This window comes from Sciurus vulgaris (assembly GCF_902686455.1).
Source record: "Sciurus vulgaris genome assembly, chromosome: 6".
In the NCBI taxonomy this organism is placed as follows: domain Eukaryota; kingdom Metazoa; phylum Chordata; class Mammalia; order Rodentia; family Sciuridae; genus Sciurus; species Sciurus vulgaris.
This window is the reverse complement of record NC_136466.1, coordinates 151,405,183-151,419,969: the sequence shown is the minus strand read 5'-3', so window position 1 is coordinate 151,419,969 and position 14,787 is coordinate 151,405,183. Positions and strand designations below refer to the sequence as shown.

General features: G+C 33.0%; 1 protein-coding gene across 1 annotated transcript in view; it reads right to left on the bottom strand.

The window, feature by feature from the left end:
- Window positions 1–12,075: 12,075 nt before the first annotated feature.
- The window catches only part of LOC306664557 (cadherin-10), a 171,341-nt gene continuing 168,629 nt past the window's right edge, over window positions 12,076–14,787 (bottom strand). The window contains exon 12 of the mRNA XM_079145500.1: window positions 12,076–13,122. Coding sequence (XP_079001626.1) covers window positions 12,632–13,122 — 491 coding nt within the window. The 3' untranslated portion in view covers window positions 12,076–12,631. The remainder of the gene's footprint in view (window positions 13,123–14,787) is intronic.

Here is a 14,787-nt window from a genome sequence, read left to right as displayed (position 1 = left end):
TATTTATAGAAATACACATATATTTGTAAACATAATGTGAACAGAGACTAAAGAAATGCTTCTTATTAATAAATGTGAATGGGTCTATTTGGTTCAAAATAAATTCACAATTCTTTTGTTTCATTAATACAATGATAATTATTTTCATTGAGGGAAGAATTAATTACAAGACTCAAAAAGTTTATAGTCATAAAACAATTTCATTACAAGCAAAGTGTGCACCACAACACAGATCTCAAGTACAAGGTGTTTTAGTTCACAAATCTTTGAGAAGCTCATTACATTCATGCCCAAAACAACTGCTTCCATGATACAAAGTTCCTGAGCAGGGGGCAGGTCACTTTCTCATGAGGGAGGTTTCTAATGGTGAACTGTTCATGGGCACACTTTAATTCTGCAAATAGTTTTGATCACTACATCCACCCCCAAAATGACATAGCCTCTTGAACTTGGTACAAACCAAGAATCTAATTATTTTTCTTTAAAAAAGATTGATACATCCTTCTATGAAACAACTTCCTAGCCCCAACATTAGCAATTCTGCACATAAAAGACACACTAAACCAAGGTGAGAAGGGCTACCAACAAAGGCCTAGGAAAAATAGCCCTTCAAGTGAATATGGTAAGAAATAAGTTGCCAACTTGATAATAGGCAAACCTTAGCTAGAAATTAAGTGAAAAAAGAAGTAATATAATACTAAAAGGATTTACACTGAAAATATATCAGCTATGATTGTCTATATACAAAAGAAAAGAGTAATTGCTTAATGAAAAAAGTATAGGAAATGCCAAGAAAAAATAAGTAAATACACAATACTGATAGAAGACTCTTTTCAATTTTTATTTATTTTTAGTAAGTACACAATTTCATTTGGGGACAAGAAAAATGTGAACATTTCAGAGTAATCTTAGTAAATTAGTATGAGGTACTGAAAATTTTTTTAATTATCTTTTTTTGGACAGTGATAAACATTTAAATTTTTTTTTTCATACATGTATATAGGGTAATAATGTCTGTCTCATTCTACTGTCCTTCACATCCACCCCCCCCCACTCCACCTAGTCACTCACCCCTCTGCACAATCCAAAGTTCCTTCATTCCTCCCTACCCACGCCCCCACTATGGATCCACATCAGCCTATCAGAGTAAACATTCAGCCTTTGTTTTTTGAGGATTGGTTTATTTCACTTAGCATTATATTCCCTAGTTTCATCCATTTACCTGCAAATGCCATAATTTCATTCGTCTTTAAGACTGAATAATATTCCATTATGTATATGTACCACATTTTTCTTTATTCATTCATCTGTTGAAGGGCATCTAGGTTGGTTCCATAGTTTAGCTATTGTGAATTGAGCTGCTCCTAATATTGATGTGGTTAAGTCATGTTAGTATGCTGATTTTAAGTCCTTTGGCTATAAATTGAGGAGTGGGATAGCTGGGTCAAATGATGGTTCCATTCCAATTTTTCTTAGGAATCTCCATACTGCTTTCCAAAGTGATTGCACCAATATGCAGTCCCACCAACAATGTATGAGTGTATCTTTTTTTTCCATATCCTTGACAACACTTATTATTGCTTGTATTTTTGATAATTGCCATTCTGACTGGAGTGAGATGAAATCTTAGTTTTGATTTGCATTTCTTGAGTTGCAAGAAATGATGAAATCAATACTCATAAATCAAATGTATTTCTATACATAAGCAATGAAACCACTACAAGAGAAATTAGGAAAACTACCCTATTCACAATAGCCTCAAAAAAAGTAAAATACTTGGGAATCAATTCAACAAAAGAGGTGAAAGACCTTTACAATGAAAACTACAGAACTCTAAAGAAAGAAATTGAAGAAGAACTTAGAAGATGGAAAGATCTCCCATGCTCTTGGATAGGCAGAATTAATATTGTCAAAATGGTCATACTACCAAAAGCGTTATACAGATTCAATGTAATTCCTATTAAAATCCCAATGACTTTCATCATAGAAATAGAAAAATCAATCATGAAATTCATTTGGAAAAACAAGGCTCAGAATAGCTAAGGTAATCCTTAGCAAGAAGAGTAAAGCAGGAGGCATCACAGTATCAGACCTTAAGCTATACTACAGAGCAATAGGAAGAAAAACAGCATGGTATTGGAAAGAAAATGGACATGTAGACCAATGGTACAAAATAGAAGACACATAGACAAAACCCTCATAAATAAGGTTATCTCATACTAGACAAAGGTGCCAAAAATATACATTGGAGAAAAGATAGCCTATTCAACAAATGGTGCTGGGAAAACCAGAAAGCCATATGTAACAAAATGAAGTTAAACCTCTATCTGTCACCCTGCACAAAAATCAACTCAAAGTGGATCAAAGACTCAGACACTAAAACAGAGACCCTACACCTAATAGAAAAAGGAGGCCCAAATCTTCATCTTGTGGGCTTAGAACCTGACTTCTTTAGCAAGATTCCTAAAGTGCAAGAAGTAAAATGAAGAATCAATAAATGAGATGGATTCAAACTAAAAAGCTTCTTCTCAGCAAAGGAAACAATCAATAATGTGAAGAGAGAGCCTGCAGAATGGGAAAAAATCTTTACCACACGCACCTCAGATATAGCACTAATTTCCAGGATATATAAAGAATTCATAAAACTTAATACAAAAAAAAAAAAAAAAACCCAATCAATAAACGGGCTAAGGAACTGAACAGACACTTCACAGAAGAAGAAATACAATCGATCAACAAACATGAAAAAATGTTCATCATCTCTTGCGATTAGAGAAAGCAAATCAAAACTGCTCTAAGATAGAAGACTTTTATATACCAATAATATACAAGTTTTAATGATAACAGAGTTCAAATGCACTAAAATTAAAAATGTATATCATAGATGGAAAAAACAAAATTTGTAAAAATATTAAACTTCAGTGTCTATAAAAGATACACAGGAAACAAATATTATTCTAACAGTGTAATTTTGACATTTCAATGTAAGAACTATAAATCAAAAATTATAGATTAAAAGCAGAACTATAGATTCATAAGAGTAATTTTAATAGTTATATTATTGAAACATGGAATTCTTTCTTATGTAGCATTATTATTGGGAAATCATGACTAATACTGCCCCTAAAGTTTGATACACACTGTGAGAGGTAGCTTGAAAAGCTAAACATGAACAGAAAATCAATCACCATCTGGACAAAATATGAGCCCAGAGCAGTCCGAATACTGTTCCAAGTAATAAGATAAAACAGAAACTGCTCATCACATTTTTGGGCCTCAGGATCGAATTTGCTACTATGAAATTATTATATTATCGTGTATATTAAAATTCTAAGATACACTCTGGGAAGGGGATGCTTAATTGGTGATGTTAAAATGTTAACTGCTTAAATGAAACAAGTAATGGAAATAAAATATTGTCAGTATTTTTTCTCATTAGTACATAATTACTTCTACTTCATCCTGCAAAATGTTTCTAAATTTATCCATACTCATTATGACTTTTACTTTTTCCAACGTGATGCAATTTAAAACTATATTTGGAAAATCACATTTATTCTAATTATATTTATCAGTGTGTATTTATTGAAATTCTTTCAGAGTGAAAAGTGAAATTGTCTAATAGAATTCTTAAAGCCAGGTTATGTTTGCTAAATTATAAGGATATTGGCTCTAGGTATGATTGAAATTCTAACTTCTTTTAACCAAAAAGTTCATTTTCTGTATTAACACTGTTGATATAAATGTGTTCACTCTCTTTACTACCCTGAGATATCTAGATTATTTTTTTATTCTTCCAATAGAAATTGTGGGTATAAGAGTTTTAACCTTGGAACTAAGACTATTGTTTCCCAGCTTCATTTTAAACTAGGAGTAGAACTTTCGGCCATTTTATTTAACCTGAGTGCTCTTGGATTTTCCCCACATATAAAATGGAGAGAACAGTAGAGATTACCTCACAGAGTCATTTATGACAATTATATGCATTAGTATATGTACTACAATTAGTAATCCTGGCATATAACTGGCAAATAAAAGTTATTATCAATACCATCATTCTTATCTTCTTCTTCTTCTTTTTTTTTTGGTGCTGGGGATTGAACTCAGGGGCACCCAACCACTGAGCCACATCCCCAGCCCTATTTTGTATTTTCCTTAGAGACAGGGTTTCTCTGAGTTGCTTAGCATCTCACATTTGCTGAGGCTGGCTTTGAACTCATGATCCTCCTGACTCAGCCTCCTGAGCCACTGGGATTACAGGTGTGCACCACCATGCCTGGCCATATCTTCTTAATTTTTTCTATTGTCTTAAAAAAGGCAATCATAAAGTTCTATGCATTAGGGCTGAGATGTAGCTCAGTGGCAAAGCATCTGCCTTGCATTCACAAAGCCCTGGGTTTGACCCCCGGTTCCAAAAAAGACAAAAGTAAAAGAACCCACCAAGTTCTATCCATCAGTTTCCCAAGTACACACATAAACAACATTGCTTTTGATTGATGTTTTAAATATTTCATTCTACCACAACGAATATGCTTTGTTGTTTTTTAAGTGATTTGGAGAATATCCTTTGTGTTTGTCTGTATTTTTCTTGTGTTTTCAACAAAAATGAAGAATTTATGCTAAAGAATGTGTCAAAATTAGTTGTGCTAAATATTCTATATGTATAGGGACTTCAATTTCTTACAAGAGCGAAGACAAAAAAATATTTCTCTTAAAATAAGTTATCCAGTTTTCAACTAAAAATACTCCCAAATGAAATTTAACTTTTTCTATTCCCATCTCAAAAGTAAAGTATATTAAAGAGTACATCAAGTTTGTGTTTCCATCCATGCAATCCTCTCCATGCTGTCTGCTCAGGCTACCACTTTTGGGAAAATGATGTAAGAAAGTTTCAATCTATAGCTGGCATAATTGTGCATAGTTGCTGTCAAGAATTCCTAGTAGAGACTGTCATCCTAAAAGGTTACTGTGACATTTCTAGAATATGGTTTTTCAAATATGAATGAAACATGCTGCCTTTTTGGTTGAAGGTGGGGAAGGTATGGAACCTGACATTTTCCACACTGCCAAAATTAGAAAACAATGTATTGGAATGCCAACATTAATCAATCACTCAACAAGAATTTATGTAACATCTATTAGATGCCCAATGCACTGTTGGATCCAGCATTTTATCAAGTTTAAGCACTTAACCAAATGTAACCTAAAAATCAAAGAATTACCTAAATCTAAATTATATAGACCCATCAACAGAGTGTATCACTCATATATTGGAACTACTGACACTACTCACGTCACTGAAGCCTTTGAATGCTCACGGTAACTACATATGCAGCCAAGTTATGACTAAAAAAAACGTAAATGTAGCTCCTTGAGGTATTAGAAATATGAAATTAATTTTGTACTCAAATGATAATAATTTCTCACACATGAATTTACTGTGCTAAAAATTTACTCTTCTAAAAGAAATGTAGAGCATTCCAGAAATAGAAGCAATCATTGAATTTGGCTATTTTTTTTTTTTTTTAACAAAGATGCATTGATATTAACAAAAATCACTAAGGAGGAATTTCTGTAAGCTGAATCAGTGTTTATCAAAATAAAGACAAACTGTAACATCATGGCACAGATTGTACATATTGAGGAAAAAAACTCGTTTACAATCCTTTTGATTGTAAAAGAAGAGAAACAAAGATCATAGCAAGAGGCTTCGGCCTGCTTCTAATTATTTCACATTGTGTAGGAGGTTTACTCAGATAAATTTGGGAATGAAGTTGCTGTGCTATCCTTCCTGTGGAGTTGTAAATGTCAGGTTCCCAATTCAGGATAATTCCGCAGCTGGAAAAAAAAATTTTCACAAATGGTCTGTCACTTCTGTTATGCTCTTGTTAATCTTTAATCCTTTCCTATATAAATTCTTTAATTTAATAAAAAAAGAATTAATTTATGTATGTAGCCTTTAAAATATTTCCTTGTATAATGAGAGGAAAATAAGGTGGTGCAGATAATTTTTGTTTGTCCCTTTTAGGTTTCCATTGTTGTTGTTCTTATTTATCAGATTTGTGAAAAATGATTTTTTTTTCCATCTTCATTTGATCCATCATTAATGAAATATGAAAATAAAACAGACAATTTGGCATGGATGTAAGTACTATATACTTAGACTTGAAGAATTAATGAGATTTTTCAGGAGAACAAATTGTAATATGCATAACAAAATTTTGAGTACTATGTAATAAACAAATGCAATCTTGTCAGAATTTATATCATTCACATAAAATTTTCCTTACTCAACAGAAGCTTAGATTTAAAATATATTTTTTCATTTTATTTTTATTTTTAAACCAGCAGCATGTCTTCTGGCTCTCAGCATACTTGCTCATTCTTATCAATTGTCTCACTTCACTTCCTTGGTTTTGCTGAGCATTCATGAATCAAGTTAGTCTCCCAGGTTTGTGGCTCATGAGTTTGAGAGCTGTCTTTGGATATCAACACTTGGTACAACTTGGCAATATCAGAAAGTGAAACTTATTTTAAAAATTTAAAAGTGCAAATTTAACCCTTATGGCCTAAAAGAAATAAGCAAGAGAACTATACAAAAAGAAAATAATCTCAAATAGAAAAATTTTCTCTAGAGAACAGTTTTCCTTAGGACTCTGGTCTTTGTTCCACTTCAATGCTATCTGACATCATGATATCATGATCTTTTTCAAAACTTTCTCTAAATAAAAGTCCCTGTCTACACAGTCTTTCCACAGTATTGACAATTGAGTTCCCCCAAACTGTGACCCAGACTCCAACCTATCAGAACAGAATCTGAAAAGAATGACATTATCTAATTTATAGCACATATTTTAGCTTATTTGAATTCCTATTTCCATAGTCAGTGGCACTTCACAAATATTCCAAACATGTTTGTAATAAAATTTCATTGAAAACAGTATTTTGCCTTTCTCAGATTTTTATTCCCTTAAAGATTTATTTCTAACTTCCTAACTTAATTAATCAAAATTCTTATTTCCTGACAATTAATCATTCTTGAAATGGTGACCCAACACTGCTAGGTTTCCGGAAGAAAAATCTTTATCAAAAAATAAACCAAGAAATCCTTAAAGCACCTCCTACAACTTTTAGTAGTTCACTGAGTCAAAATATAATAAGCATATAATATGTATACACATACTTAAAAATAAATATAGCGAGTTAATGAGTAAAATTAAATATGAGTGATGAATCCCATAGTACATTTGTTTTAATTTGTCCAACAAATGTTTATTGAGCACCTAGTCAGAGATAAGTGTATGTGCTGGGACAATATAACGAAGAAACCAGAGATAGTCAGGCTATCAAGAATTTTACCATTTTGTTTAAGGGAGACAGAAAATATCAGAGCAAACAGTAAGTTATTAAAATGTTAAGAATGTTGAAGTATTAGGAAGAAAACAAATGCATGTTTACACAGACTGGGGAAACACTATAATTTTAATTTGAAATAAGGTGGATAAGGTGATCTCAAATAAAAGCAAACATTTGATCAAGAACTTAATCAAGGCAAGAAAATAAGAGGAAGAAAAAGGAGCTGTCAGTGTAAACACAGAGGTACCAAGAAATAATAGTGAGCTGCTGGATGGAGCAAATGGGAGAAGAGTAGAAACAGTTATAGGGAGGAATGGAGGCCATTGTTAGAATTCTATACTGATTCTGACTAAGAAGGCAACAACCACTGAGGAAATTCACTATGAACAAGTCTTCTGACCTCATTTCTGACAGCAGCGTGTACCTGGAGCAAAATAGGAAGAGAGCCTTCTTAGGGAAGGTGTTTGCTTTGAGAATCAGAGAACAGAGTTGTTGCCTTGGACCAGGGAATGGAAACTATGAGATGTTGCAAGATCCTGTGTATATTTTTTTGACTTTTTAAAATTTATTTATTTATTTTACCAATGTGACTAAAAGCCCTGACAAGAACAATGTAGAAGAGGAAAAGTTTATGTTGGGTCACAGTTTCAGTCCACACGCCCAAGGAAGTGAGGCAGAACTGCACAGCCAAAGGGCATGGCAGAGGAAAGCAGTTCACAACATGGTGACCTGGAAGCACAGAGAGTGTTGAATTCCCTTCACCAGGGACAAAATATGGCCTACAGTTACCATGCTGTTAATCCACCTCTGAAATCTAATCATTTAACATTGTTTCACACATGAGTTTTGGGCAACACCGCCTATCTATAAACTTTAACAGTGTATTTTAAAAATAAATCAAATCCAACTACTTGAATGTGAGATTTGTAAGAAAAGGTAGATCCAGGATTACACCAAGAACTAGGACTGAGCATTTTACTGGAGAAACAACATTGTCAATCAGAGGTGAAGCAGAAAGCATGTAGAGAAGGTTTGGTGTGTATTTGGGGGGAATTAGATGGCTCATCTCTAAATATTTTAAGTATTAGATTCACCTATTTGAAGTTCCCAGAAAACTTCAGACTTGTAAATTAGGTGATCATGAGAATTAAAATAATAATTATAATAAAAATAGTAATGGAAAAAAAAAACTGGTAATTTTGAGGTCCAAGTATTTCAGTTGGGTGAAGTTATTAATTATTAATAGGAATTCAGAATTAAACTTCTAGGTAAGAAGGCTTCAGTGAAGTCTTTGAGAGATAGAACAATACAACTTTTTTTCAGAATGATCACTGATTTCTTTTTTATGAGACTGATTGGATTGCTAGGCAAAACTGTATTTGAAGGAGGGCGAGAAATTTGGAGCATGTTACCTTGACAATTGTACAAGTGTATAATATAAAGGCTCAATGGCAAGAAGGGCACCTCCCCATATAGCAATATTTAGCCAATTTATTAATTTATTCCAAAGGAATACTATGGATATATTAACACTGGAGAATATTTTGTAATGATTAATCTCTTTTACGTGTACAGCAAAACCTGTCAAGAGTGCTGTTTAAGGATGGTAACCGGGAAAATTAAAAAAAAAAAATGATAACAGACAAGTGCATTTACATTTTAAGAGTCTACAATAAAAGAACTATGGACACAAGTAAGGACGATGATTGGATTAAATAAGCAAGGTCACAATTCTACCTTGAACAACTATAATGGATGAGATACTTTGTGCCTAGTTATTCACTAAATGAATAACTACCATGTACTACAGTACTCAGTGCCGTGTACTGAGAGAAGAGTGGAGGGAAAGACAGGCACCACGCTTACGCTGGAGGACCTTGCAATGTATTTATTCATTTTATTTCTTACTTATCATTCTGCATATTGTTTCTTATTAGGGAACATATGTAACATTGGTTATACTCTCTTGCCTAGGGGAAAGGTCCATAATTCAGTCATTTGTCCTATCAAAAATTTTTGAAAATTCATTAGCTTTATCTCATTTTATTCTTCAAATAAACTTATGAGGTAAGTATTGATCATGATTAATAAAAGAGTTCTGCATTACTGCAGGCATCACTCCATCTTACCATCCCTTTATGCATCTATTTGATCAAAAGACCTGTAGTAGATTAGAAGTGACTCATTTTCTTATAAATATATTTAGTGAAAATTATTTAATAGGGATCTGAGTTTACAAGTTTGGGTATTTGTAAACTTTACAATGGGAATGAATTTCTTGGATATTTTATGGAATTAATTTTATCACATTCATAGTCTGTATGTACATGCCTGTGAATACACTGTTGATTATACAGACACTTCAATACATACATTGATACCTAAACTGAGATATGAAGATATCTTTAATCCTCAATCCAAAATCTTAAGTTATTTTATTTTAGAAATACATACCAAATAGATTCTTGTATATAGAGAGAAATAGATATCTCAATCTAAGACTGTGAATATAAAATTATATAATTATTTGGTAATTTGTTGACAGTAGAAACAAAGAGAACTTAGTTAACATTAATAGTAACCAAAAGATTTATAAGTCTTTTTTCCCTTATCTGAATATTATATCATGAAAAAGAATAAAATGATTTATTATGTGCCTAGAAATTTTAATTGTAGTAAAATCTAGGTATCTTGTTATAAATTCAGTTTTTCAATAACTATATTACCATATTTTCATTTTCATTCATAGAAGAATTACACAATTATATACAAGAATTATATATGATTTATTTTTACATATCTAGGGGTTAAAACATTCTTTCATCTTGTAATAGATAGATGCTCAATAAATATTTGATGAATGAGAGTATAAATGGATGAATAAATGAGAATCACACATTGGTTCAGTGAAATCAATGTATGTGATACTGAAAGACAGTTGCCCTAATCCTCACACAAAACAAAATTTGGACACAGAATAAGTTATAACATGTGTGTTCCTTTGGGACCACATAATTCCAGGAGAATGTTTACGAGAAATTAAACAGAATTTGTACAGTTATAGGCATACAGTTTGAATTTCAGGGTTACCAAGAAATCACACCTTTAACATACCACCTTCAGTGCCAACAAATATTAGAATATCTGTTACTGAAAAAATTATATATGATATAGGCCTTATGTGCACAATCTCTTTGGGGAGTACTTTTGGAAACTTGGTTTGAATCATTGTCACAATCCTTGAATTCTTAAAAATAATGTGTAACAAAATAAATGACAGCAAGTTAATGTTGCTTTTAAATTATTTCAACATAATCAAAACCTTTAATTAAGAAACTAAGTTACCAATATCTAGTATTGATAAAAACAATTAATAATGGAAACATTAAAACTAACGTTTAACCAAAATTGTAATTTGAATCATAATATAAATTGCTCATGAGCTACACATCCTTTTATATTTTCATTTGTTAATCAATTTTATTTTTAATTAATTCCCTTTGCATGGGAGTTCGAGAATTTTTCCTCCTTTCAGTTCATCATTTAAAACATTTTTTTGTTTGTTTCTTAAACTTAATGTTTTTGATAGCCAACCTTCAGTATATCATTAATGGGCTCTTAAACTGGAGGCAGCCTGCCAAATTAGATCTTACTATACAGTCTGATGTTTATTTGGTCTTACATGTGACTGTAATTTTAATTAGACCCCCTGGGTTGTTTTCTTTCATAATCAGCCTACTATGCAAACCTGTATATGTGGTCAGAGGGATGTGGGGCAACCTGGAAGTTAGAAAAACATTACTGTTCAAGAAGAGTAAAATAACTAATTCTGCATTAAGTATGTGTCAATATGTTGTACACTGACTTACTCCAAAAGCATAGCATTTTCACTAATTAGCACACAAATCTTTGGTATTGTTTATAGTATACTCAACAGGGAACATGACTTTGCTTAGATCCAACAAAATATTGCACTTATAAATAAATCATGCTGTGGAGCTTGAGAAACAAAGAATTAGTTAGTTGCACCTAACCTCCATGATTCTCAGGAACTTTGGATAACTAACTGCCAGTATATTTATTTAAAAAGTTTTTAAACCCCCCCCCCTTCCCTTGCTATTGAATCATTCATTGACAGAAAAACAGACTTTGTTACACATAAATGGGTAATGCATTTTTGGAAAATTGACATAATTGCAACGATGTATCTTAATGGAACATTCAGCATTATTACTGTCATTACTAGCCATTTTCAAAGTCACCATGGGAGGTAAATATATTTTCCATTAAAACATTATTTCAGTCTGAGATCTGTCTGAACTATTATTGCCTATAAACCTCAATAGCACAAATGTCATATAAAAATGAGAAAAATGTTTTATTCCTTTCTATATTATTTTAGGGAATATGAACAAAATGAAATTTTTGCATTGCTTGGTGTCTTTAGCACAAGGATGACAATGTTTTAAAGTTGCTTGAATGGTACACTGAAATAATATATAAATTAAAATTTTAATATTAAGATTTTTTTCACATATTACAATACAAGACTCATTGGAAAAGCTAAGTCTTACCTAAGTTATATTAATTTGGTTAGCATTTTCAATATTAATTAAAATGACTGTCTTCTTACCTGTATTGAATGTAATTTTCAACCAATATATTTAGTTTATGGAGAACATTTTTTCTTCCTAGGAAAAAAAGAAACTGGAGACAAAGTAGTTGTAAAAACTGGTTTATTTTTTTAAAAATAAATACAAAAATATAAATATAAAACATTAGCAGATAGAATTTGATGAAATGAAATTGCACAAACGTTTGTATACCAGGTTGCATATCACACCTACTAACACCACATGTACATTTTTTTTTTAATTTAATGTACAGAACAGGATATATCTTAAAATCTTTCTGCACCTTTTTAAAAGCTTCATTTGCAAGGGCAGAACATGTATCTAACAGAAGCGGCTCGTTTGTGAGGTTGCTTAGGGGAGAACTATCCTGTTCATGTTTCTGAAATTATCTTTTATTTACTAAGATGGACAACACTGAATTTCCATAGCTTTGGCTCTTGGAAGTGATTAAATAAAATGTCGCATATATCCCATGAGACATCCTACAGGAAAGAATTAATGCAATTAATGAACAAATTAAGAAATAAATGGGAAAGAATTGTGCTGAGTGGCAGGAAACTTCTCCTGATTATCCAATACTGTGAAGTGGAGACAGTGTCCCTCAGGTCGCTTGCTCCTGTTGAACAGAACAGAAATGCAGGTTAGGAGTCTTTGTCACTGTCCCCACCGCCATACATCTCGGCCAGCTTGTTAAACCGCGGACCCCACTCCCGGAGGTAGTCGTAGTTCTGGTCCCCTTCGGTGGTGCCCGACTCCAGCGAGCTCAGCGACTCGGCCACCGAGTCGTTGCCCTCGTAGGCGTAGGTGGCCAGGGAGTCGTAGGGCGGCGCGGTGGGGTCCAGGTCGTGCTCCTTGAGCCTCTCGGCGATGAAATCCCGCACGTCCGTGTTGTCGGGCGCCGTGGGAGTCCTGCGGGGGATAAAGAGCGCTTCTGGCATGATGTCTCGTCGCAGCTTCTTCTCCTCCATGGCTGCAGGATTCCTCAGCGTGCCGATATCGAAGGCCTGGGTGTCCTCCTCGCCGCCCCCCTCGTCGTTGTAGCTCACGATGTTGTCTCTGATGTCCTCCTTGGATAAGATCAGGGGCTCCTTCTTCCGCTGTCTCTTCAGGGCTGCGAACAGTACTACTATAACTTGAAAAAAGACAAGGAGAGACGTTAGGGGCCCACTCAGAACGCCGTCGAGAACGTGGGCGCATGGAAAGGGTCTGCGACTTCGGTAGGTGTTTGATTGACAGTTTAGAATTGGAGACTGATTTAGTACTTTCCCATTTTTTTTTTTTTTTTTTTTTTTTTGGTTGAGGGGAAGCATAAGAGGGTTGAGCCAAGGTGGGTGGTGTCCAAGGGCGGAGTTTCAGATTTTATTGTTAAGACACTGGAATCTTTCTCAAGTTTGATGACTTATAGTTTATCTATTTTTCTAAGAACTGTTAAAGTTAGTTTTTGACTGTTCAGAATATATTGGTCTTGTGTAATAAATAGTGAGCTAGGCATTGCATAAAAATTTGACAAATTGCACTAAGCTTCAAATAAGATCCAAAGGGCTAAAATATGCCTGCATTTTTCACATCCTTATACAATATTGAAAAGCACCATTCTTAACAAGATAGAGTATTGATTTCTGTTAAATAACTATGTTGATGGATTTACATAACTTTTTTTCATGCTTTATTAAAAGAAGGCCTTCATTATTGGAAATAAGACCCAGATATTTAGACATGACTTGGGTTTAGAGATTTATGATATTTTCCTTGCAAACATATACCTTGTAAGAGAACTCCCCAAAATGGTTAGATGACAGCATAACAAGTATATTAAACAACTACATTGAATTAACTTCAAAAACACATACAAGCCTTGGCCAGTTGCACTTTAAACAAGTGTACATAAATAAGTTGAAATGTGTATTGCTCACAAAGGACAGTTCTCCACTTTCATGAGACAGTAAGTATAAAAACAATAATGTTGATAATCAAAATAATGTTAATAATATAAACTATAGGAGGAAGTTAATATCAAACTTTCTGATTGCATTGAAGTTTCCCACTCTTATCTGCTCTCCTGAAATATTTAGGTTCTGGTCCATTAAAATGATTTGGGGAAACAAATGAAAATTCAATTACATGAGAAAAGAGGGGGAGAAATCTTTCTATCTTATGTATCCGTAGTTAGCCTCTTTTAGAAGAAATGTCTAAAGGATAGGTGAATTACGATATTTTTATATGAAGACATACTAAGATCTGTTTCCTTTTTTATTACCATGGAATGCTCAGACTATTTGTCTTCAAATTTGATGACAGGGCAAAAAAGGAACTTTTTTGATTCTACCAAAATGAGTTTTAATTCACTGTTAAGTTACCTTGACCTCGAAATGATTAAAAAGTAAACAGGCCTTGATGAAGACAGAAAGCTGTTTATTATTCGGGTCTTTGAGAAAAATTAATTTTATTTTGCTTAAACTCATGTATTCATGCACCCATAAAATGTGTGAGGTAGTTCTAAAACTTGGACTGTTTATTATGAACCAAATGATTTTACTGAGTTAAAAAACTTATAAATATGAAAATAATGAAAACTTACTAAGATTGGCTCTAAGTCCAAGTTTATTTCCTTGCTTCTTGGAATGACCAATATAGCGTTTTTCAATTAGGGTCAGAGGGATACCCAAAACAATAGTTTAAAGCTAATGCATCTGGAGAGTAAATTTAATCTCATTCTTAACTCAAAAGCAGTTAAAAAGCAATTTACTCTAGGTTATAAAATCAAGAATCATTATTTCGGAGTCAAGTAAATCAAATA